The sequence below is a fragment of the Ochotona princeps genome, chromosome 26, assembly GCF_030435755.1.
Source record: "Ochotona princeps isolate mOchPri1 chromosome 26, mOchPri1.hap1, whole genome shotgun sequence".
In the NCBI taxonomy this organism is placed as follows: domain Eukaryota; kingdom Metazoa; phylum Chordata; class Mammalia; order Lagomorpha; family Ochotonidae; genus Ochotona; species Ochotona princeps.
In genome coordinates, this window is record NC_080857.1 from 7342907 (window position 1) to 7368650 (window position 25744).

The 25744-nt window shown below is 43.7% G+C and overlaps 1 protein-coding gene across 1 annotated transcript in view; it reads left to right on the top strand.

Moving 5' to 3' along the window:
• TRIP11 (thyroid hormone receptor interactor 11) overlaps window positions 1-25744 on the top strand; it is a 55492-nt gene that overhangs the window by 3314 nt on the left and 26434 nt on the right. Inside the window, exons 2-10 of the mRNA XM_058655193.1 lie at window positions 1909-1967; window positions 2524-2634; window positions 4381-4641; window positions 8228-8296; window positions 9963-10128; window positions 11150-11497; window positions 15821-15852; window positions 20404-20598; window positions 21454-24480. Coding sequence (XP_058511176.1) covers window positions 1909-1967; window positions 2524-2634; window positions 4381-4641; window positions 8228-8296; window positions 9963-10128; window positions 11150-11497; window positions 15821-15852; window positions 20404-20598; window positions 21454-24480 — 4268 coding nt within the window. The remainder of the gene's footprint in view (window positions 1-1908; window positions 1968-2523; window positions 2635-4380; window positions 4642-8227; window positions 8297-9962; window positions 10129-11149; window positions 11498-15820; window positions 15853-20403; window positions 20599-21453; window positions 24481-25744) is intronic.

Sequence of the window (25744 nt, forward strand, 5' to 3'; positions counted from 1 at the left end):
TGCATAAACCTTTAAATTGCTCTTGGAAATAATTGTAGCTTTGAACAGTTACCTTCCTAAGCAGATTAGGTTATACTTTGTCCTCATCAGAAGCAATTAGACCTCTCAGAGCTTAAAGGGAGATGTACAAACCACAGAAGCAAACCTACCTGGTCATTTTCAAAACAAGAAATGTAGGTGGCTGCAATTGTTACATGCCGCTTGAATTTTCTTTGATTTAAACCGGAAAGGTGTTTTTTGGGGGGTTTTATTTATTCATTTATTGATTTTTGATTATTTATTTGAGAGGCAGAATTACAGAGAGAGAGGGAAAGACAGAGAGACAAAAATCTCCCATTTGCTGGTTCACTCCGCACATGGTTACACGGCTGGAACTGGGCCAGGCCAAAGGTCAGAGCCAGGTCTCGCATGAGGGTACTGGAGCTCAGGAATGTGGGCCATCTTCACTGCTTTCTGAGGAACATTAGCAGGGAGCTGGATCTGAAGTGGAGCAGCTAAGACTCCCACCACCACCCATATAGAATGCTGGCCCAGCAGTCAGAGGTTTATCTTTCCACACCACAACCTGTTACTAGAAGTTATTTTTATAATATTAAAATGCTGGCTGGCACTTGGTAACTTGGGGCTGGCACAATGATTCAGCTGGCTAAACCTCTGCCTACAAACGCATCCTCTATGGGTACTGGTTTGTGTCCCAGCTGCTCCACTGCTGATCCAGCTCCCTGCTTATGGCCTGGGAAAGCAGTGGAGGGTGGCTCAAGTCTTTGGGGCCCTGCATCCAATCAGAGACTTGGAAGAAGCACCTGGCCCCTGACCTCAGATTGGCCATTGTAGCCATTTGCGGAGTGAATCGTAGATGGAAGATTTTTCTTTCTCTCTCTCTCCTCTATTTCTCTCTCTGTAAATCTGCCTTTCCAATAAAAATAAGCAAGTCTGAAGAATGAAAATAGCTACAATGTTATATAAGTAGTTCAAAACATGCTAGTACCTAGGGGAAAAAAATCTAATCCTGGCTGAGGGCTTTCTGACAGCTTTGAGGATGTCATTTTAGCGTTAGCAGGCTCTGACTCTATCTTGCCTACTTTTAAATGTTCATAACTTTAAATTAAAATGTATAAAACTATGCAAAATGAATCCATGACCATTTTAAATCATTTGTGTCTGCTACTGTGTTTAATTGCATGTTTAGAACATTATTTGATAGTTTTGAAAACAGTTGAGTAAGTTAAGTCTCATCTAAGAATGCAACATACGCCAGCAGAGAAAGTTTCAATTGGAAAACCTAATTTCCACAACAGTGCTGTTTTTTGGTTTGTTTGTTTGTTTTAGTATTTGTTTGAAAAGCAGAATGATAGAGAAGGAGAAAGGCAGAGAGAGAAGTGTTGGTTCACACTGCAAATGGCTACAGTTGCTGGGCCTGAGCCAGATTGAAGCCAGGAGCCAGGAACTCCTTCTGGTTCTCTCTCTCACATTGAGTTGCAGGAGCCCAAGAAGTTTGGCTGTCCTCTGCTTCTTTCCCAGACTCATTAGCAGGAATTGTTCGGATAGAAGCAGAGTACCAAGGACTTGAACAGCAACCTGGTAAAGGATGCTGCCATGACAAGCAGTGGCTTATTGGGCTGTGCCACAGTGCTGGCTCAGCAACTAACAACAGAAGTTTACGGACACTTCCAAGGGGCCAGGGTAGATGCTGGAAGCTGCAGGGCTTACTGAGTGATTCCTGTGACCGGTGATTAGTAGCAATGGAAAATTGTGATGATAATCCGGTAAAGTGTGCTGTGAATTTATTTTTGTGTAAGCCTACCAGTCTGTCGAAACTCAGTGAAATCTATTTTCCATAAAACGCCTGTTATTACTTCAAATGGCATTGATCAGATTTGCTCAGGGATTTTGTTTCTTTCATAACAGAATTATCAACTTCTAGAAAAAGTGAAATTGAAGCCCTTCATTCGATCTTAAAATCAGAGGTAAGGAAAATTTAAAACCACACTGGCAGTTTATTTCAGTCCTCTCTTTTTAAAATGCAATGTTCTCTACTTTTTATTTCCTCTTATTTGTCTCGTTTACCCCACCCCGAGCTTTTTATCACTCTTCCTTGATGAAGAGAATATTTACATTTTTCTACAGTTTGCTATTTTTTAAATAAATGCCCATCTGTATTTCTGTATCCTGGAAAGTAGGAAGACTGCCACATTTTGAAATAATATTAGCAGCAAATTATTATTAAGAATGACTATGTTTGAATAGTACGCAGAGTTGTAGAAGCGCATTTATTCATGTATAATGTGAAGAATGCAATTCTGTTTAATCTGCAACTCTCTAGTTCTCTAACTTTAAAATACCGATAATATTTGTGTGCAAAGAATTTAAGAATATAGGAGTGGCAAATTAACTTTTAAAGGCCAGAATTCTTTGACCTTTCTTTTTTTGTAAAGATCGATGTTTTTTTATAATGCCAGATACATAACTATTACCTTCAGTCCTTTTGTTGAAAATAGTATTTTTTTTTTTTTTTGCTTCTAGAATGAAAGGCTCAAAAAATTATGTACTGATCTTGAAGAGAAACATGAAACATCAGAGCTTCAAATAAAACAGCAGTCAGCAAGTTACAGAGGCCAGCTGCAGCAGAAAGAGGTAAGGTCATTGCATTAGCACGTACATCTGCCATCTTCCATGTGTGGTTCACTCCTCAAGTGGCCGCAATGACCGGAGCTGAGCCGATCCGAAACCAGGAGCCAGGAGCTTCTTCCGGTCAAGGCCAAGGCCAGGATCTCTCACATAATTTCTCTTTGAGATCCTAATCATGGCCCCTTGTGTTTTCTTTTCTAAAAAGATTGCATTTACAGACCAAAGCATTCTTCTAACTGTGTTTACAGTCTTGTGCAAAGTTACCTGTCACTGACAATGGACTTGAAGTGGAACTCCAACCATGGTCAGCCATGACTCCCACACCAGAAGTGTTCCATGGATACAGACTGACACGGCTTTTACTTTTCTTCTCATCCTTTGAGATTGATAGGAAACAGAACACTAAGAAATTGCTGGCTCTTTCTCTCTGCTTTTGCCTTTCCCTCTGTAGTTCCACCTATAAATTGTATTTATTCATTTGAAAGAGTTACAAAGAGAAGAAGCCTGGGGAGAGATCTTCTGTCTACTGGTTTACTCCCCAAATGACTGATTGCTGGGACTGGGCCAAGCCAGAGCCAGGAGCTTCATCTGGGTCTCTTACATGGGTGGAGGGACCCAAAGGTCTTGCAGCATCCTCCACTGCTTTCCTAGGTGTGTGGGCAGTGAGCTGGAGCAAAGTGGGGCAGCTGGGACTCCGTCAGCACTGGATGGGATACCTGTGTCACCGGTGGAGGTTTCACCTGCTACACCATGGTGCTGGCCGCTTGCATTTACTTTTTTAATTTTTCAAAAATATTTATTTATTTTTATTGGAAAGTCAGATATACAGAGAGGAGGAGAGACAGAGAGAAAGATCTTCCGTCGATGATTCACTCCCCAAGTGAGCGCAATGGCCGATGCTATGCCGATCCGAAGCCAGGAACCTCTTCCGGGTCTCCCACACGGGTGCAGAGTCCCAAGGCTTTGGGCCACACTCGACTGCTTTCCCAGGCCACAAGCAGGCAGCTGGATGGGAATTGGAGCTGCTGGGATTAGAACCGCCGTCCATATGGGATCCTGGCGTGTTCAAGGCGAAGACTTTAGCCACTAGGCCATGCTGTCAGGCCTGCATTTACTTTTTTTTTTTTTTAAGATTTATTTTATTTTTATTACAAAGTCAGATATACTGAGAGGAGGAGAGACAGAGAGGAAGTGGAGCTGCCGGGATTAGAACCAGCGGCCATATGGGATCAAGGCGAGGACCTTAGCCACTAGGCCACGTCGCCAAGCCCTACATTTACTTTTTAAAAGTCATTTTTAAAAAATGTTTGCATTCTATGTGAAAGGTAGAGAGAAAAAGAAAGAGGTCTTGCACCTGCTGGTTCACTCTCTAAATACCTACATCATCCAGGACTACCAGGCTGTAGCCAGGAGCTGGGGACTCCATCTGGGTCTCCCATGTAGGTGGCAGGTACCCAACTCCATAGGCTGCGTCTGGGACCTCCCAGGATGTGCCTTAACAAGAAAGCAGAAGCGAAGCAGAGCTACAACTCTGATGTGGATTGTGGGCGTTCCACACAGTGAGTTGACCACTGTGCCCAATGCCTGTCTCTTAGTTTAAATAAAGATATGATTAGGATATTACAGATTCAATTAATAGAGTATCATCACTGGATATCTTGGACAAATTACTATTATCCCTTCTAGTGTTAATTAATAAAAAAGTCAATAGTGGTAAGTAAGTGATCTCAAATATGAATTATAAATACGCAGGTGGAAATCAGCCACCTTAAAGCCAGACAGGCAGCGCTGCAGGACCAGCTACTAAAGCTGCAGTCGGTCCACTCGGGAGCTGGCAGCGTCCCTGCCACATCATCTGCATTCAGCTACGGGGCCAGTCATCACACGTCAGCATTCCACAATGACGACATGGACTTTATTGACATAATTTCCTCACAAGAAGAAATTAACCGGCTGTCCAGTGAAGTTTCGAGGCTGGAATCTGAGGTTGGCCACTGGAAAAACATAGCCGAGGTAGGTGGAAATTTTCAAGAGCTTTTGAAAACTACAATAAAAATATGGTACTACCTTGACAGCTGTCTGCAGGGCTCTCCTAAAGGAGGAAGCAGAAAGCCTGCGTTCCGCTTCTCAGTCCATCAGGGACTGGGAGGGCTTTGCCCAGGTCGTTTTCCTTTCTGTTCAGGATTTGGGGACATTTTTGGTTGATTTTTTTTTTTTTTAAACTATTGCAATTTCAGGACTCAGACCTGACATCTTTTTCCCTAGAGTTCCTGAGGATTCTCCCGTGGAGACCACAGGTCTCCCAGGTACTGTGCTTGAAGCTGCTGCTGGGCTGTTGGTGAGGGTTCTATGAACTGGGATAAGATGAAATGGAAAATTTTGATAAAAGCTGCTCTAGAATGTATTAAGCTACTTTGGTCATTTCTCATGCATTAGAAATGAAATCATCGTGGAGTATGCCTTTGAGGTGTCGCCTGGAACACCTCATCCCATGTTCGACTGCCCAGACATTGCTGACCGTTCCACCTTTCCATGAATGTGCACCGTCAGAGGCAGCAGGTGAAGACCCACGTGTTTGGGTCCCTGCTCCCAATCGGGAGATCGAAGTTGAGTTCTAGGGCACTGGCCTTGGCCTGACCGAGCTCTGGTTGTTACAGGCATTTGGGAAGTGAAGTGGTGAATGGGTGATCTCTATCTCTTACTCACTTTGTCTCTCTTTCAAGCGAAGAAGCTTTCTTTTTGATAAGACTGTTTCTGTATTTCAAAACCAATTGCAGAGAAGAGAAGAAACAGATCTTCTATTTACTGGTCTACTCCCTAAATGGCCACAATAGCTGATGCCTGGTCAGGCAAAGCATTGAGCCTGGAGCTTTTTATGGGTACCCTACAAGGGGGCAGGGGTCTCTCAAAGTGACATATCTATTGTTAAGAGTTGCAGTTCATGTACATGTGTTTTTTACTCCAAATTCCATGGTCTTTCTGCTAGACTGTGTTCTTTCTTTCAGCCCTGGAGCAGCTTTTGACCCACTAACCTGATTATATAGTCATTGTTAATTAAGACCACCATATGAGTGGTGACCAGGGTCTTGGTTGAGGGAAGAGGTTGCCCAACAAGTACAAGAAGGTGAAAGTTAAGACATGAAGTTATGCTGTTCTGTTGCCCAGTAGGGCAACTATGATAACAATGTATTCTGTATTTCAGAATAGCTACAGGAAAGAATGTTGAATATCTTTACCACCAAGAAGTGATAAAGGATTAATTTGGTAGATAGTGCTAATTGCCATAAATTAAACATTACACAAAGGTATTGAATCATCACCTAGTACCCCATAATATGCAATTAATGGGTATCAGTTGAACAATTTTATAGTAAAGACAAATACCAAATACAGCTTGAATGAGAAGAATTCAAAAGTAATTTTCTTGTCAGACAAAGATTATTCTGTACTGGGATAGAAATAGTGGGTAAAATAACTTTTGAAAGATTTCTACTGGATCATTAACATTCATGTTAAGTAATTTGATACTTTAGATACTTCCTTACAGAAAGGTGCTTAGTTAACTTTTGTTAAGCTAAGCCTAATAGTCTATTTTTTGGTCCTTAGTCTTTTGAAAACTGTTGTCTCCCCATTTAGTAACATTCTTGGATATGGTATAATTTATATATATATATATATGTATATATATATATATATATATATCTTAATTGTATATTATTCTCTACTGGACTAGATTCTTTTTTTAAAAATTATTTTATTTTTTGATGATTTTGACCTAGTTGATTAGGTGATAAGGGTCAGAGGCTACAGGAAGGTCAGTGAGATCACCATTTCCACATTCTCTTTTTTTTCTTCCTGTATCTGGGGGAAGGAAGGAGATAAGGGAAGAGGCCACACCCAGCCTCCCAACCATCCCAGGGTCCCCAACATGGGGCATGCTCTGAGGGTCCTGCTCAAGAGGTTTCAGTTGTTCAACAGTTCTGAATTATTGCTGATCTCGCCACTCCAAGTACGATAAAATCTCTCCAGAACCCATTGGTTGACGTAGTCCACCTTAGAGTCTCCATTTGCCCAGATATTCACTGCCAACTCTTGGCTAGAGTAGTTGATCAATTTACTCTGTCCTCCATCCTCTGTTATGGTACCAGTTGTCCTTTGCGGACTGAAATGTACTACCATATCCCCCATGTGCACCTGGACATGCTGTCCACTGCTCTGTTTAAGCCATTGAGGAGGCCCAGCTCTGACACATGCACTCCACGGTCAGACCATGGAACCTGCAATGCTTTCCATGGTTGCGGTTCTGAGTCCAGCAATTCAGCTGGGGGTGGTCCCCAAAGAAACTTCATCTGAGCTGATCCCAGACCTGATTCTTGTGTGTGCTTGCCAGTGCAGTGTCTGGCACAGTCCTTTGCCCCAACTTATGCACATGCTGGTGGTTGCAATTGTTGGGTCAGTTCCCTCTCCAACCCTGTCTTCTACACAAACCAATGGGTGTTGGAGCCCAGCCCAAGCCAGCTCACCACACATTCCTGTAAACCAGTGGGAGCTGCAGCCTAGTCAGAGTGACCCGCAATAACCCCCATTAGGACTACACCCTGCACTGGTTCCTGTGCTTTCCAATATGTACAGCAGACCAATCCAATCTGTCCCACATCTTGTTAAGCTCTCATACATGTTAATGGGCATTGAAACTTAGTTCAACCCTACCAGCCCCAGTATGCAGCCCACACATCTGGCAGCAGGTGGCATTCTCTGTCCAGCTAGGCCTGCCCCAGTCCTGATTCTTATGTTCACCAGTCAGAATGGCAACCCAACAGGGAAGTGCCCACTGTTTTTCTAATGGGCCCACTCCCATTCCTGGATCTTGCACTCTCCAGGTGGCTCTGTAGTTTAACTGGACAGAATTTGTCCCCTGTGCCAGCATCTGCCAGCTGATTTATTTATGTATTATATATGATTAAGATTTTATATGTTTATGTGTGTGATGAAATATATATATTTATGTTATATAATATGATTTATTATATATTTATGTATCATTAAGGTATATATATCTTAATTGTAGATTACTCTCTACTGAACTAGATTCTTTAAGATATTTGCCTTTCTATAATTAGAATCTGTTCAAGAAATATCCATTTTTAAATTTTTTTTATTTATTTATTTTTTTAAAGATTTTATTGTTATTGGAAAGCCGGATATACAGAGAGGAGGAGAGACAGAGAGGAAGATCTTCCGTCCGATGATTCACTCCCCAAGTGAGCCGCAACGGGCCGGTGCTGCGCCGATCCGAAGCCGGGAACCAGGAACCTCCTCTGGGTCTCCCACGCGGGTGCAGGGTCCAAAGCCTTGGGCCGTCCTCAACTGCTTTCCCATGCCACAGGCAGGGAGCTGGATGGGAAGCGGAGCTGCTGGGATTAGAACCGGCGCCCATATGGGATCCCAGGGCGTTCAAGGCGAGGACTTTAGCCGCTAGGCCACGCCGCCGGGCCCAAATATCCATTTTTTTAAAAAAATATTTTAGGTTAAACTTACTTTGTGGATTCCTATTTTATAAAAAAGGTGTTTTAATTATTTTCTAATTCTCTTTTTCTAGATTTCTGAGGCCAAAGGAACACACAGTTCTGATCAAAATGAAGTCTATAAACTTCAGTGTATCATTAACGTAAGTCAGCTGGCTGATAATGGTTACTCTGCATATAAAAATCTGTGTATTAAAAGCATTCTGGGACAGACATTTGGTGCAGTGTTAAGATATTGCCTACAGTGCCCATCTGTATTGGAGTGCCTGGGTTCAAAGCCTAGCTCTGCCCCCCAGTTCAAGCTGCTGCTTAGCAATACACACCCTGGGAAGCCACAGGTGATGGCTAAAGTGCTAAATAAAATTTTTTTCAAGTTTTAATTGCACATAATAACAACACTGAGTTTTTAGTATGTCAAATATTGTCAGATTTAGAATTTTTTGACTTTTCCATTGTTACAATCCAAGTATAGGCTTGTTCCAGAGTCAGATGTGGGTTTGAATCCTGGCTACACTACTTTCCTTCTGGGCTGCCTTGTGCAGGTTAGTTAAGCCCTCTCCAGCCTCTGTTTTATTATCAGTAAGGTAGTGTCATACAGGATTGTTTTGAGATTTAAATGTGGGCCCACTGTGATAATTCAGTGGCTAAAACCTCGCCTTTCACACACTGGGATATCAAATGGGCACCAGTTCGTGTCCTAGCTGCTCTGCTTCCCTTCCAGCTTCCTGCTTGTGGCCTGGGAAAGCAGTCGAGTGTGGCTCAAAGCCTTGGGACCCTGCACCCACATGTCCTTTCAGGAAAGCGAGGCTAATTTATAGACGAGGATTTTTGGTTATAAACCACAAAATCCTCTCTGGCTTAGTAAAACAAAAGAGGGTTTTACCAGAAAGTCCTGGGTGGTCCTGCCAGAGAATTAAAGTTGCACATTCTCGCCTCTGAAGGACGGGAGCAAGAACAGCAGCAGGATTCTAGATTCTTTTTAGAGATTTTTTTAAATACAGAGACAGAAAGGGAGAAACGTATAGCACACACACACAGCCCCACCACCCTGATCTTTTGTCTGCTGTTCGTTCCCCAGATGGCTGCAATTGCTAGAGCTGGGTCAGACCAAAACTAGAAACCAGGAGCCTCATCAGGTCTCCCACCTGGGTGTGCAGGCCCAAGTACTTGGGCCGTCTTCTGCTGCGGTCACAGGTGCATTCGTAGGGGGCTGGATACAGTGCAGAGCAGCCAGGACAAGAAGCCATACTCTTACAGGAGGCGTTGTCATAGGCAGCTTGCAAATCAATGAGTCCTGCACCACAACGCTGGCCCCAGGGGCAAAACTTGAGGATATGGGTTTTGGTCCAACTAGTCGCCTGTTAGGGACTCTCCTCCAGATAAAGTTGCCGGGAAGTACACCACACTGATGGTGTTGACAGGGATGGCAAGAATGTTGGTTTCCAGACTGGCAGTTCCATCAGGTTGATGGGAAGAAAGCTCAGTGAGAGTGTGGGGTGCTGGGAAAGTTCAGACCAGCCCTGGGGCAGCTGCTGGGTTCATTCTTTGCTTAGGAAAGGAGCTGTTCATGGTCACAGGTGCCAAGGAAGTGATGCCTACACTCCTTCTTTGTTTCACTATTCCCTGCTGATATTCCCTGGCTAAAACAACTGTTTCTAAGTGCTAAGAAAGGGAAAGCTGGAATCTGTCAGGATTGTTCTCATTTGGGGGCTGTCTTAATATGTTCAGAGAATTAAGACTTAGACCACAGTGAGTTAGGTAAATTCGTTAATCATCAGCATATTAAAACCTTGTTTTTCAATTTTTAAGGAACTTAAACAAAATCAAAGTCAGGAAATTGATAACTACCAACATGAAATGGCGGTATTGCAAGACACGTATCAGGTGAAACTGGCTGAGGTAACTCGTCGACATCGAGAGGAAATCCGTGGCCGTGAGGAACGCATTGAGGAGCTTGAGCAACTATTGGAGCAAGGTTATTAGTTTTGTTAACTTATTTCATGGTGTTATTAGATGATAACCTTGGTGATCTGCCGACCTGGACGATGCTGTGAACTTGAACTGAGTTCTAAAGAATGGGGAAATGATGAATTCTGCTTGTCTGCCAGAGGTTTGCAGTGGCACCACTATTTCTTTCCTTTATATTTATAAAATATTTTTACTTATTGTTTTTCTTAGAAGGGCAGATTTTTACAGAGAGACAAAGAGAGATGGGTGAAGGGTTTTCTTCCATCTGCTGGTTCACTCCCCAAGTGATCACAGAGGTTAGAGCTGAGCTGACCTGAAGCCAGGAGCCAGGAGCTTCTTTCAGGTCTCCTACGTGGGTGCAGGGTCCAAGGCTTTGGGCTGTTATCTACTGCTTTCCCAGGTCAGAAGCAGGGAGCTGGATCAGAAATGGAATAGCCAGGACGTGACCTGGCACCCATATGGGATGCCAGCGCTTGCAGGCAGAGTAGCAGCCTGTTGAGCCACTGCAGTGGCCCCAGAACCACTGTTTTTAAGCCTCTATAAAAATGAAAAAGTCCTTTGCCTTTGTGGTAAAAACTTAGAATTTATAGATTTCTTTGCCCTGTTTGGTGGTGGTATTTTGGTAATAAAGGATTGGCAATATTTTCACTTTTGAATTCAGATCCATTGGCTTTTCGGTGCTGATTCAAATCTTTTCCCCTTTTTCTTTCTTTCTTTTTTTTTTTTAAAGATATATTTATTTTATTACAGCCAGGTATACACAGAGGAGGAGAGACAGAGAGGAAGAACTTCCGTCCGATGATTCACTCCTCACGTGAGCCGCAACAGGCCGGTGTGCGCCGATCCAAAGCCGGGAACCTGGAACCTCTTCCGGGTCTCCCATTCCCCTTTTTCTTTATTTAAAAATGATTTTTTTCCTATCTCACCTTGTCTTTCCCAGCTCTCCAGGTTGCCAGCTCTCATGGGTGTCTCAGTGGTACTAGCGAGCTGCTGAGGTTACGGTGTTTGCCCTTGTGTCTGTGTTGCAGGTGGTTCAGGAGCTGACCACGCTAAAGTCTCCGAGATGCAAAAGTCCATTGAAGTATTACAAACAGAAAAAGCTGAATCCTCCCAAAAAATCAATGAACTGGAGGGTGAAATAAAAGACATAACTCAAAGATTAACTTCCGCTGAAAATGACAGGGATATTTTGAAGAGAGAACACGAACAGCTGAATGTAGAAAAGCGACAAATCTTGGAAGACTATAAGACCTTGCGAGTGGAGTTTGAGAGGCTGGCGTCGTATGCTGAGAGACCCGTGGAGCTTGCGGCGGGCGGGGAAACCGTGCCGAGTGCAGTGACGGAGGAAGTGCTCAGGCTCCGGCAGGCCCTGGCTGGTATAAAGCGCTTGGCTCTTGCTTCCACTTGGCCTTTCTCTGCATCCCAGGTGTTTTAGAGACCGACACTGAAGCACTGACCACTTCGTGGAAGTGGTGACGAACATGACTCTGTGTTTGAATACGGTTGTTTGGCATGGAGTTAGTGCTTTGGTTCATAGATTAGAAATAGTGCCTTTCTACTAAAAGGGCTCAAGTATTCCCTAGGTGCCTTTCAACTTCCCTTCTTTGTCCTTTAAGTATTACATGGAACTCATTGATTTGCAAGACCATGTAGGTTTCTGGGAAATGTGTGTAGATCTTGGCATTCCTGGGACTGGGGGAGGAGTGAGCAGGGTGTCTAGGGTTATTTCTCTTATCTGTTCAGAATCGAACCCTTCTGTGAGTCCCTTAAATAGGGAATGCAGTTGCCTTCTTCAAACACTGCTACGTGAGAAATGCTCTCCTGTGTTGAAGCCAGGGCCTGCATGATCCACTCTCAGATCTTAGCCCGTTGTCTGTGTTGTGGATGACGTCTAGTTACTCCACCAAAGTCTTGTGGTGACAAAGTTAAATATCGAAGGCAGAAGGCCAGGAGAGCACAATGGGAGCTCTTCAGCTGGAAAGACATGTTTTTATGTTGTCCTTTGTCCTCTCCTTACAGCGTAAACTCTCCCATCATAACTGAACACATTCATTCCTGCTGCTGGCGTCTTCTAACTCCCCACGTTAACTCACCCAGTTGTTTGTCCTGAGCTCCTGATATGGATGACCAACTCATCCTTCGTCACATGGGCTTTGTAACCAAAGTCAGGTTCAAAGTCCAGCCAGCGTGTCCTCCTTTGCTCTTTCTCCCCCACCTTAGTGACAGCTAGCATTTGCCAGTGTCACAGATACCCGTTATTACTCACAAATCTGCAGTTTCTGTTTCCTTAGTGTGTCTGGTTCAGGGATGTTTCAGGGTTTTGAACCAGAGGAGCTTGATGATGTCACAGGGTCCCCTAGAGTGTTGTCAGCCCCATGAGTTGCCATGGTGGCAGAAGAAAGGCAGGCAGTGGGGCTCTGGTCCCTTGGGTTTGACTTCAGTGGAAGTAAATCTGCTGTTTTAAAAAAACATGTTTGTGCTTTGGGGTGATCCGTCAGAGTTTATTGTAAAAGGCCAGCCTGCTTCCAGCCCTGCTTCCTTTTGTCCGTTGACACAACATTCCTTCAGCAGGTCGTATGTGTTCTCTGCCCGTGCTAACTGTGGACAGGCTCATCCTGGGGCAGAGGCGGACATAGCTGGGTTGGAATCCAGCGCCGTCCCTGACTGACCGACCTTCAGCCACTTAGCAAGCAGCTCTCTGCCTTGGTTGGGTTCTGTGCATGCGTTTGTGTGTGGGTAGGTGGGAGGGTAGGGTGTAGATAACAGTATCTGTCTATACTTCAGTATTGAGGATTGTATGAGATTTTAGCTGTAAGTTTCTCTGTAGGACAGTGCCCATATTGTTAAAAAAAAATGTTAACTATTTTAATCTTGTGGTCTTAATGATTCCTTCAATCTCTTTTTTAACCCTGTGCTACAACCAGGAAAAGCTATTCGGAAGTGCAGAGCAGGTTACTCCCCTGCTTTTTGTGCCTGTGGTTCCCTGTGAACTTCAGAACGAAGTCTGAACGTCCACGTCACACATAGACTGTCCATCACGGTCCGGTCCCTGTCTACCAGTGTCACCTTTAGTCATTCTTTCCATTTTAAACTAGCGATTTCTGACCGTGAGTCAGCCCTATTGTCTCTTAGCTCTGTTGCCTTTGCTTTTTTAAGATTTATTTTATTAATTGGAAAGGCAGATACACAGAGAGAAGGAGATACAGAGGCAACGATCTTGTGTCCACTGGTTCACTCCCCAAATGGCCGCAATGGCCACAGCTAGGCCAGAGCTGAGCTAATTTGAAGCCAGGAGCCAGGAGTTTTTGAGTCTCCCATGGGCATACAGAGTCCAAGGCTTTGGGCCACCCTCTGCTGCTTTCGCACAAGCAGGGAGCTATATGGGAAGCTGGGCTGCCAGGATTAGAACCAGCACCCATATGGGATTCTGGCACATGCAAGGTGAGGACTTTAGCCACTAATCTCACCAGGTCCTGTTTGTACATTTCTTTTAGCCAAAACTTAGTGTCTTAGAATGCAAGAATCGTTCATATAGTTCATGGAAAATGAAAGGTTAATTTTGATACAAAATAAAATCTTAAATCCACACCTACCTCCCCCCTTACAATTTAGTTAGGCACTTTTTTTTTTTTTTTGAGATCACTTAAGGTGTCATGATTCAACAGGCTAACCTACTTGCAAGCATTGACATCCCATGTGGTCACTGATTTGTATCCTGGCTGTTCCTCTTCCATTCCAACTCCTTGCTTATGTCCTGGGAAAAAAGCAGAGGACAGCCCAGCTTTTTGGACCCCTCCACGCGCATGGGAAACCTGGAAGAAGTTCCTGGCTGCTGGCTTCTGGCTTCAGATCGGCTCAGATCTAGCCACTCCGGCTATTTGGGGAGTGAATCAATAGATGAAAAATCTTTCTGTCTCTACCTCTCCCTGTAAATCTGCCTTTCAAATACAAATAAATAAAATTTGGAAAAAGAAAAGTATTTGTACGTCAGAGTCAGAGAGAGGGAGAGACAGGCACAGATCTTCCATCTGTGGACTCGGCTGATGGTTGCAGTGGCCTGAACTGGTCCCGGCTGAAGCCAGGAGCCTGGAAATCCCTCTGGGTCTCCCCTGTGAGTAGAGCCCCCCTCCCCACACACACACACTTGGGCCAGCTTCAGCTGTTTCTGCTTCAACTTCCAGGCACATTAGCAGAGAGCTGGATTGGAAGTAGAGCAGCTGGGATTTGACCTAGTAGCTATATGGGATGCTGGTGTTGTAGGCATTAGCTTAACGTGCTGAGACACAACGCTTTTTATTTAAAAGGCAGATTCACACAGAGAATGATCTGCTGGTTCTTGCCCCAAATGCCTACAATGGCCAGAGCTGAGCCCGTACAAAGTCACAAAGCCAGGAGCCATGAACCTTTTCCATGTCTCCCACATAGACGCAGAATTCCAATATTTTGGGACACCCTCTGGTGGTTTTCCGTGTCACAGGCAGGCACCTGGGTCAGAATTGGAGCAGCCAAGACACAAACCGGTGCCCATATGGGATGCTAATGTTTACAAGTGGAGGATGAGCCAGTTGAGCCATTGCACCAGTTCCTATAATTCACTTTTTAATGAACTTGTTGGAGACCTCTCTTGTGGTCTCTAATGTAGAGATGACCTCCCTGGGAGCTACCCAGCACTGCCACCTCCTGGCTGTCTTGCTTCCCTGGGTTAGGGATTCACCATTTTGCCTCTTGCCACCTTGTATTGGGTGCATCACATTGGGCCATAGCCGTGAATTTACTTCTTTAACCCTGAACTATCAGCTCTTTAGGAAGAAAGGCTGCATCTTCCATCTTATAGTCTAGCACCTAGCCTGTATGGTCAGTATTTGCTGAACTTATGTTAAATGAGTGACTCCAGCTGGACTTAGGGGTTTCTTTGTGGTCCTCTTCCAGATCCTCTTGTGTTTATGGATCTTGCGGTAAGACCAGATGATGGTCATTTTATCAATGGACGCTTCAAAGATCATTGCACGAGTATTGTTTGGCTATAAATGCATGTTTTTCTTTTTGGTTTTTATTTTCAACTACCTCAGACCTTTTGCTATTTCCTGCTGCCCAAACTAAGCAACTCAGTTTGAAGGGTTGTTAGTGTTTTGATCAAGGAAATAACTTTATGACTCATCCAATGTACAGTTGTAATGGTTTCTTTTTTTTTTTTTTAAAGATTTCTTTATTTTTATTGGAAAGTGATAATTTTAGAGAGAAGGAGAGATAGCTCTTTCATCCACTATCTCACTCCCCAAGTCACCACAATGACCAGAGCTGAGCTGATCTGAAGCCAGGAGCCAGGAGCTTCTTCCAGGTCTCCCACACAGATGCAGAGGTCCCATGACCTTGGGCCACCCTTGACTGCTTTCTCAGGTCACAAGCAGGGAGCTGGATGGGAAGTGGAGAGGCCAGGATACAAATTGGTACCCAAATGGGATCCTGGGGCATGGAAGGCGAGAGGACTTTAGCCATTAGGCTACCATGTCAGGGCCCTCTTATTGACATTTGTATTATGATTTTTTGATTTAGGCAAAATTAAAATATAAGCAAAACATTATGTTCTGAACTGTTCTGCTTATTAATTGTTTATAAATATATTTTGTCTTATTGAGTTGACTTTTTAGTAGATAATTATTCTGTATAAATAATGTCAAATTCATTTGTTATTTTTACAGATGCTGAAAAAGAAAACACCAGGCTCAACCAGGTAAACTAATAAGGGAAAAAGCTTTTGGCATTGTTTTACTAAGAAATGTATATTTGCTAATTATACTTTTTTTTTTTTTTTTTGCAAATTCACGTGAATTTACTGTAAGATTGGTCTCAATAATTTTATGTTTGCTAATTAATAACAGAAACAAGCATCTAAAGTATTTATTTATTTGAAAGAGAAAGAGACCTAGAGAGAATCTTTCACTCACTGGCTCACTCCCCAAACGGCTGCACTAGCTAGGTCTGGGCCAATATGAAAGCAGGAGCCAGAAACTGCATCCGGATCCCCAGCGTGGGTGGCAGGATCTCAAGTACGTTCTGCACTGCCTTCCTAGGCTCACTGGCAGGAAGCTGAATCATAAGTGAACTAGCCAGGGCTAAGACCAGCCCTCCATGTGGGATGACGGCATCACAAGGGATGCTAACTACCTGTCCTGTGATACTCACTGTAGAGCCAGAAACCTTTTGTTTGACCAATTAGCATAATTGTAAAGTGTTGTAGCTGAAGAATGCAGGTATGCCTGACTCTTGGAAGATGACTCAACATATGTTACATGTATAGATGATAGAAGCAGAGAAATATATTTTGATTTTCCTTAAAAAAATTCAAGGACTTGTTTCCCAATCTAATAATTAGAAGTGATTTTGTATATATATTTTTTCAAATTAATTTCTACATTGAATGTCTAAAATGAGTGACTAACTTTAGATGGGCCACTGTTGTTGCATTTTTATAATTTTTATATGTCACTGAAGAAATATGGCTTGTGTGCTTTTATGTAAACTGGAAATTTCTTGTCTGAAGACGCTGCTGTAATATTTCTGTAGGATAGCAGTCTCAGGAAATGGAAGCACAAGTTTTAGAAAAAGAGAAGTCATTATTGTGTCAGGAGAAGGTGGGTGCTGTGACAATGGGGACAGAGCTAGAGAGATGTGTGTGTTGCAGTTCTGAGGGCCTGTGCTGCCCAGGGGAATACCTGGTGGTTGAGAGTCCTAAGGATAAAGGTGATCTCACTGACACTTGGCAGGCCAGGCTGTAGTACCTGGGCAGGGTTCACACAACTCGAGGCTGCCCAGAGCTGACATGTAGAGATAAGCTGGTATGCACACACCTATGGGCAGCGAAGATAGGTAAGGCCTTTGGGTTCCCAGCACAGTGCAGTCAGCGGCAGCAAGCAGGTGGGTCTGGAGGTGTTGGGGGTGTACTGCTGCCATGCTGCTTCGTGTGTTCCTTGTGGTGGCTAGGGATTCTTCAGTGGCCAGCAGTTAAGCAGGGACTTTGGTCTTTTTATGTCTATTGGCAGCAATAATGGCAATAATGTTTAATGCATTGTTGGGCACGGGAAGAGGTGTTTTTATGTTTGCTACCACTTGAGGCTGCTTCCTTATTTAAGACAGGTACTTAAAGGTAGGACACTTGTAAGCTTTTATTATTAAGGTCCAGTATTTCAGCGTGATTTAAAGCCCGTGTATTTCATAATGCTTGCTGACAAACGAGATAGCACAGGTGGAGAATCCTTCGCGTCTCTAGTCCTGGACCTTTTGCCCAAAGTTGGTCTCTTACCAATCTCTGATACATCTTTCTAGACCATGTATGGGCTATATATAAATGGATGTGTATCTGTTTATAGAGCTAGATATAAACTGACCATATGTACTGACCTGTGTACCTTCGCTGTGTTTTCAGCTTCTTTCCGCATTAGTTGACACACAGTGCTTCTCAAAGGGAGCACTCTTAGCTCAAGGGGAGGAGTTGTCCCTCACCCTGGCCTTCTGACACCACTCCTGCTCCCTGCTGGGTGCCGCTACTGTCTGCCAGGTGTTACACACCTTCCTCGGTTGTTTCTCTGCCCCATTATCGTATGCTCTCTATCTCCCTCCGTTGCGTGTGTTTGGTAGTTTTTAGACCTCTTTGCATGTGTCTAGTAGAAGTGGCAAGATTTTTAGGATGTTGTTAGCAGTTAGATGATTCATTGAAGCTCCTTGAAATTTGTCTCCATGAATCTGCGCATTGATTTTAAAACGCCAGAAGTACATATAAGACTGTGTGCTCTTTACGATTCACCAGAAAAAATGCATGTGGTGTCCTGAATGAGCAGATAACTTTAGAAAGACATGAGCGTCTCTAAGTTATAGTTGAGAATGAACTTTTGAACTGGAAGGAAGTGGGATTGTGATACAAATGTTACATGATACAGTGCTTATTAGTCTCTTATAAAAGATGTTTAGGCTCTTTGAAAGAATCTGAAATCCTTCTTTACTTTGAAGTAGATTCCCAAAATTTGATTGGATTTTTAAATATGTCGAAAAAGGTTTTACAGTTATATATGGTAAACATTGCAACAGAATCATGGGGCCGGCATTGTGGCATAGCAAATTAAGTTGCCGCCTGCCACCCCAGCATCCCAAATGGTCTCTGGTTCGAATTTCAGGTGCTCCACTTCTGATCCAGCTCCCTGCTAATGTGCCTGGGAAGGCAGCAGAAGATGGCCCAAGTACTTGTTGGGCCCCTGTACACCTATGGGAGACACAGATGAATTTCTGGCTCCTAGCTTCAGCCTGGCCCAGCCCCAACCACTGCAGTCATTTGGGGCAGTGAATCAGTTGATGGGAGATCTCTCTCCCTCTCTCTGTATCATACTCTAAGAGTAGGATAGAAAAGTCTGCCAATTGGGAAAGGTCTTCTCGAAAGAAGTTGAACCAGAAGATAAATTTAGAGTGGATACATTCTTAAAATTAATTTTAAATTAGTTTATTGGAAAGGCAGAGACATGGAAGTAAGAGAGAGGGAGGGAAGGAGGGGATATGGGGAAAAGGAGGGGTATCTCCCATGTTCTGGCTTACTTCCCATATAGCTGTAATAGGGCTGGGCCGGGGGCAATCGGGAGTCTGAAACTCCAACCAGGGTGTGCACTAGCAGAAAACTGGGATTGGGAGCAGATCAGAACCTAGATATTCTAGTGTTGGATGCAAATTTTTTTTTTTTGAACTTTTATTGGAAAGTCAGAGAGAGGAGGAGGGACAGAGAGGAAGATCTTTCAAAGGTTGATTCACTCCACAAGTGGCCACAACAGCCGGAGCTGCGCCGATCTGAAGCCAGGAGCCCAGAGCCTCTTCCAGGTCTCCCACGCAGGCACAGGGTTTCAAGGCCTTGGGCGTCCTCTACTGCCTTCCTCTACTGCCTTCCCAGGCCAGGAGCAGGGAGATGGGTGGGAAGCAGGGCCGCTGGGATTGGAACCAGTGCCCATGTGGGAGCCTGGTGTGTGTAAGCAAGGACTTTAGCCAGTAGGCTACCATACCAGGCCCCAATTTTTTTCTTTTAAAACAAGACTTATTTATTCATCTGAAGGAGTTACACAGAGAGACAGAGAGATCTTCCATCCACTCCCCAGAAGGCTGCAGTGGCTAGGACTGGGTTAGGCTGGAGCCAAGAGCTTTTTGCAGGCCTCTTACATGAGTAGAAAGGGCCCAGACACACAAGCCATCTTCCGCTCCATTTCCCAGACCATTAGCAGAAAGTTGGATTACAAATGGAACAGCCAGGACTAGAACTGCTGCCTCTCTGGGATCCTGGCCTTGTAGACAGTAGCTAAACACACTCCACCACAGAGCTGGCCCCTGGGTACAGGTGCTGTAAGTGGCATCTTAACTACTACTCTAGGCGTCTGCTCCAGTTGTTGCATCTTATTTATAGTTACAAAGATGTTTTTCTTGAAGCTGTGAATTAACTAGCACATAAATGAGGCATATGATTTGTGGAATCTTTACATGTCATTATTGAGATATTGTTGAATAATGTTTCTGGTATAGACTATTTAAAAGAGATTCCTCAGGGCCCGGCGGCGTGGCCTAGCGGCTAAAGTCCTTGCCTTGAACGCCCCAGGATCCCATATGGGCGCCGGTTCTAATCCCGGAAGCTCCACTTCCCATCCAGCTCCCTGCTTGTGGCCTGGGAAAGTATAGAGGACGGCCCAAGGCTTCGGACCCTGCACCCGCGTGGGAGACCCGGAAGAGGTTCCTGGTTCCCAGCTTCGGATCGGCGCAGCACCGGCCGTTGCGGCTCACTTGAGGAGTGAATGATCGGATGGAAGATCTTCCTCTCTCTCCTCCTCTCTGTATATCCGGCTTTCCAATAACAATAATAATAATAATAATAATAATAATAAAAAAAAGAGATTCCTCAGGAGCTAGCACCATGGCTCATGGCTTGGCAGGCTAAGCCGTGCCTGCTGCACCAACATCCCATATGGATACTGGTTGAAGCTTACCTCCAGTCCAGCTTTTGCTAATAGATTGGGAAAGCAATAGAGGATGACCCAGGTGCCTGGGCTCCGCACCCATGTGGGAGACCTGGCTGTTGGCTTCGGATTGGCCTCGCTCCTACTGTTATAGCCATTTGGGGAGCTAACCAGCAAATAGAAGAGCCTCTCTCTCTTTCCTCCCCCCAGCATAATTCTGTCTTTAAAATAAATACATCTTTAAAAATCAGATTCTCTAGTTGTGTGTGTGTTTGCATGTGCATTGTAATCTTTTGATGTCTCTTCAGAAATCACTTGCAAAATTAAGCAGTGAATATGAAGACATTAAAAGTATAGATGGGAGAAATTTGAATTCAGAGTTACATAATCTAAAACTTAACTTGGAGGCAAAAGAACGGGAACTCAATCAGAGTATTGGTGAAAAGGAAATACTGATGGCTGAGTTGGAAGAATTGGACAAGCAGAATCAAGAAGCTACAAAGGTAAGATACGATACAGTGAGTTGGCACATTCTGTTTTGGATTTACCTGCAAAACTAATGGGTGCAGTTTAATTTTGTGGTGAAATATTTTAGTTCATTGATGCTGTAGCTAATTTTTTGTGCAGTGTAAGGTGGCAAACATTTTCTCTCTCCAAGCTGCAGCATCCTCTCGGCTGCGTCTCTCAGCAATCCTGCTGTTGCGATCTGCAAACAAATCAATGTGGCTAGCCCTGTTTCAGTCAAGTCTCATTTATGAAACAAGCAGTGGGCCTGGTTTGACCCATGCTTTTAACTCCTGCTCTAGTGTTTCAGAGTTGAGAATACTTATAACTTACAGTTTACCATTGTGTGTATGTGGTGGTGTTTGTTGGTTGGCTTGTTTTTTTAAGATTTATTATTTCAGAGTTACAGAGAGCTTTCATCCGTGGATTCACTGACTATACGGCCACAACAGTCGGTTGTGCTGGGTGATGCCAAGTCCAGGAGCTTCATCAGAGGGTCTCACAGAGTGGCAGGGGCCCATACACTCGGGCCGTCTGCTGCTGCTTTCCTAGGTCATGAGCAGGGAGCTCGGTCAGAAACGGAGCAGCTGAGGTGTGAACTGGTGTCCACATAGGATATCACATCACAGACTTGACTGCTACGCCACAATGCCAACCTCTTCTCTGGGCTGAAAAGAAGGACTTGCTGAAAGATATTGTAAGATAATTTTGTAGAAGATATTGAAATAGAAAAGAAGTTGTTTTTAAGAAGGGTTTGACATTTCTGAGGATTGTATTGTGTGTGAAATCTACAAGTTAAATATTAAAATGAAAAGGTATTGTAAAGCTATCAAGCAAATTATTTTTTCTTTCAGCATATAATTTTAATGAAAGATCAGCTGTCAAAACAACAAAATGAAGGCGAGGTCATCATCAGTAAACTGAAAGAAGATCTGGATCATGAAAAAAAGAGAGTTCACCAGCTTGAGCTTGACAAGGAAAACATCTCTGAAGAGTTGGAGGAGGAGAGAAAAAACTTAATTCAGAATGAGAAGGGACTGTGTGCTTTGCATTTAACCAAGCAGGAGCTCGAAGATAAAGTGCAAGATTTAGTTGATCAACTAAATAAAGCACAGGAGAATAATGAAGGCATCCAGAAAGAGAATGTTGAGCTCAAAGAATGCATTCGACAAAATGAGGAGGAGCTTAATAGAATTAAAAAAGAATTAGTTCTTCACCAAGATTTAATTAGTAATAATTGTAGCGATAATTTACTTAAAGAAAAGGAAATTGAACTAAGAAACTTAAAGCAGAAACTTTCAGAAGTACAAGAATGTGATGAAAATTTACAGAAAATTGCCTTTGATCTCAGAATAGAAAATGAGAAGTTGATTTTGGCATGTGAACAGGTGAAACATGAATTGGAGGAGTCTGTTACTGTAAACAATCAGGTTTCTTTAGAAAAAGACATGATTGTGGAGACCCTGACAAGGGAAAAGGAGCAGCTAGAAGCTCAGTTACGTGGCGCTGAGAAGAGGCTGTCGGAGGAGGCCGGCAGGCACAGGCAGAGCCTCGAGGAGCTGTCCAGCGCACACGCGTTGGATTCCTCTGCCCTTAAGCTGGAACAGGAACGTTTAATGAAACTCAATCAGGAGAAAGACTTGGAAATAGCGGCTCTGAAAGCGAATATTAAGCAAATGGACACCAGTCATAAACATACCGAAGAGCTTTTGTCATCTAGTTTAGAAAAGCAGGAGCAGTTGACACATGTTATAAATGAGCAGGAAAATTGCATTGAAAATCTTCAAGAAAAAAGTTCAGAGCTGCAGGCGGAATTGGACAAATATATTGAGACTTGTAAAAAGAATGAAGTTTTACAACAGACCATAGAGGAAAAGGATAGAAGCCTGGGCTGCATGAAAGAAGAAAATAATCATCTCCAGGAGGAGCTCGAGCGGCTCAGGGAGCAGCAGAGTCGGGCTGCGCCCGGGGCCGAGCCCAGACCCCCCGACAGCATGGCCGAACTAGAGTCAGAGGTGACCCAACTGACCATTATCAAGGGACAGCTTGAAGAAGAGATTAAACAACATCAAAAGATCATTGAAGATCAAAAGCAGAGTAAGAGGCAGCTGCTTCAGTCTCTGCAGGAGCAGAAGAAGGAGATGGAGGAGTGTAAGTACCAGTATGAGCAGATGAATGCCACACATACACAGCTGTTCTTAGAGAAAGATGAGGAAATTAAGAACCTGCAGAAAACAATTGAACAGATCAAAACCCAGCTGCCCGAGGAAGGACAGGATATCCCACCCAAAAACTGTGATATCTTTCCTGTAGCAAAAGTTCAAAATGTTAGCGTGGAAAATGAAAGTGAAAAGCATGATTTATCTAAAGCAGAAACAGAAGAGTTAGTAAAAGGAATAAAAGAGCGAGAATTGGAGATTAAGCTTCTAAATGAGAAGAATATATCTTTAACTAAACAGATTGACCAACTATCAAGGGATGAAGTAGGAAAGCTAACTCAGATTATTCAGCAAAAAGATTTGGAGATCCAAGCTCTTCATGCTAAAATCTCTTCGCCGTCCTACTCCCAGGACGTCCTTGACCTTCAGCAGCAGCTGCAAGCCTACGCTATGGAGAGAGAGCAGGTACTAGCTGTTTTGAGTGACAAAACGAGGGAAAACAGCCATCTCAAAATGGAGTATCACAAAATGATGGACATAGTGTCTGCCAAAGAGGCAGCCCTGATTAAACTTCAAGATGAAAATAAACTAATGTCCTCCAGGTTTGAGAACACCAGCCAAGAAATGTTTAAAGAAACGGTTCAGAATCTATCACGGATCATAAGAGAAAAGGACATTGAGGTAGAGGCATTACAGCAAAAATGCGAGACTTTATTGACTGTCCTGCAAACCTGTGGCACCAGTAACGAGGCCGGGGGTGTTAACAGTGATCAGTTTGAAAAGCTGTTACAGGAACGTGATAAGTTAAAGCAACAGGTAAAAAAAATGTTTGAGTGGAAACAGCAAGTAACGACTACTGTCCAGAATATGCATCACGAGTCAGCCCACCTCCAGGAAGAGCTGCTTCAGGTTCAAGCTCAAATGTTGGTGAACAGCGACTGTAGTGATAAATTACAAGGGAACTATGATGACCTGATACAGAATTATGAACAAAATGAAAACAAACTAAAAAATTTGAGGCACGAGTTGGCACAAATGCAGCACTATTTTGGGCAACTCTGCAATGCCAAAGACCTTTTCTTAGGAAAACTTGATAGCATTTCACCCCCGCCGTTTACTGGGTCATTGCCTCCTTGCGAGGCAGCAGGGCCTCATGGAGCCAACGAATCTGACAGAACCAGGGAGACTTCCCCATCACTTCAGCAAGAGGTAGAAGAGCTAAGGAGATCCCTGAAAGAAAGAGAAACCTGCATCAGAACTCTGCAGGAGAATAACCAACACCTGTCTGACTCGGTCGCTGCCGCCGCAGAGCTGGGAAGGAAGGAACACGAGCAGCACGACTCGGAGCTCGGGCAGCTGAAGCACAGGTATGATGTGCTGCAAAACCTGCTCCAGGAGAAAGACCTCCTCCTCAAGGACCAAAGCAGCCAGCTGCGCTCTTCCAGTGAAGATTTGACCAACAAAGTGAATGAGAATGAACTTTTGAGGCAGGCAGTAACAAACCTGAAGGAGAGAATACTAATTTTAGAAATGGAGATTTCAAAACTGAAGGACGAAAATGACAAAATAGTAGAAGAGGCTAGGGGGAAGGAAAATGAATATCAAGCATTACAAGAGGCTAACATGCACATCTCTGTGATGCTGCGAGAAAAAGAGGCCGAGTGCCACTCACTGAAGGACAGAGCTGTTGCTTTTGAGCAACTGCTGAAGGAGAAAGAACAGGTATGTTCTGGGTGGAGCTTCTGGAAGGAGGCTGGGACGGGAGGAGAGGTTAATGTATTAGTTACTTTCTTGGTGTCTCTGAATAGGATTACAAATTTGTTAATTTAGAAATATTTATTTCAAGGTAGTGTGACTCATTCGCAGTAATTTTTTCTGAGAGGCATGTGGAAGTTTCTCAAATTATTAGATATTCCTTGGTATTTCTAGTAGAAGGTTACTTAACTTACTAGTTTCTAACTAGACAAAAAAAAATGGTAGCAATTACAATTTTTATTTTTAAAAAAAGTTTGGGTTTTTTTTTAGAAAGCAGAAAAGTACTAGAAAAGGGAGTTTTGAACTCACCTCAATTAACCAGATTTTAGGCATATTTCAGTAGCTGCTCGTGATTGAATGTACACAGTGTTGTATGTGAAGAGAAGCACTGTGAACACATTGCATCTTTGATGATGATCTGTAGTGAGAAGTAGCATTTTGCCCATGAGCTGCTCTGTGTGTGTGTGTGTGTGTGTGTGTGTGTGTGTGTGTCAAAGCTAGCAGCTACTTCAGGAACCAGGAGCTAACTTTACATGCAATCTTCCATTAAAAAGAAAATAGTAGGTGACCTATGACATTGCCTTGTTCGGATTTGATGTTAGTCACAGCCTGGAATTTGAACAGTCATGGCCAAGAGTACAGAACAGGCTTAGTAAACAATTCTAATCCCAGCTCAGTTACTGGTGGCATGCTAGTTATGTTTTGACCTTGTCAGTTGATTTTTTTCAACCAGGAAATATGGAGGGCAGTGCAGTAGGTTGTGCAAATATCAGTAGTTTGTGGTGCAAATTCTTTGTTTGTTTGTTTGTGTTTTAAGATTTATTTATTTTTATTGCAAAGTCAGATATACAGAGAGGAGGAGAGACAAAGAGAAAGATCTTCTGTCTGATGATTCACTCCCCAAGTGACCTCAACAGCCAGTGCTGCCCTGATCCAAAGTCAGGAGCCAGGAGCTCTTCTGGGTCTCCCACACGGGTGCAGAGTCCCAAGGCTTTAGGCCGTCCTCGACTGCTTTCCCAGGCCACTAGCCGGGAGCTGGATTGGAAGAAGGGCTCCCGGGATTAGAACCTGCGCCCATATGGGATCCCAGTGTGTTCAAGGCAAGGACTTCAGCCAATAGGCCACGCCGCCGGGCCCATATAATTTTTTTTACAGATTTATTTATTTTTATTGAAAAGGCAGATAGATGAGAGAAGATGACCCAGAGAGAAAGATCCTTCGTCTACTGGTC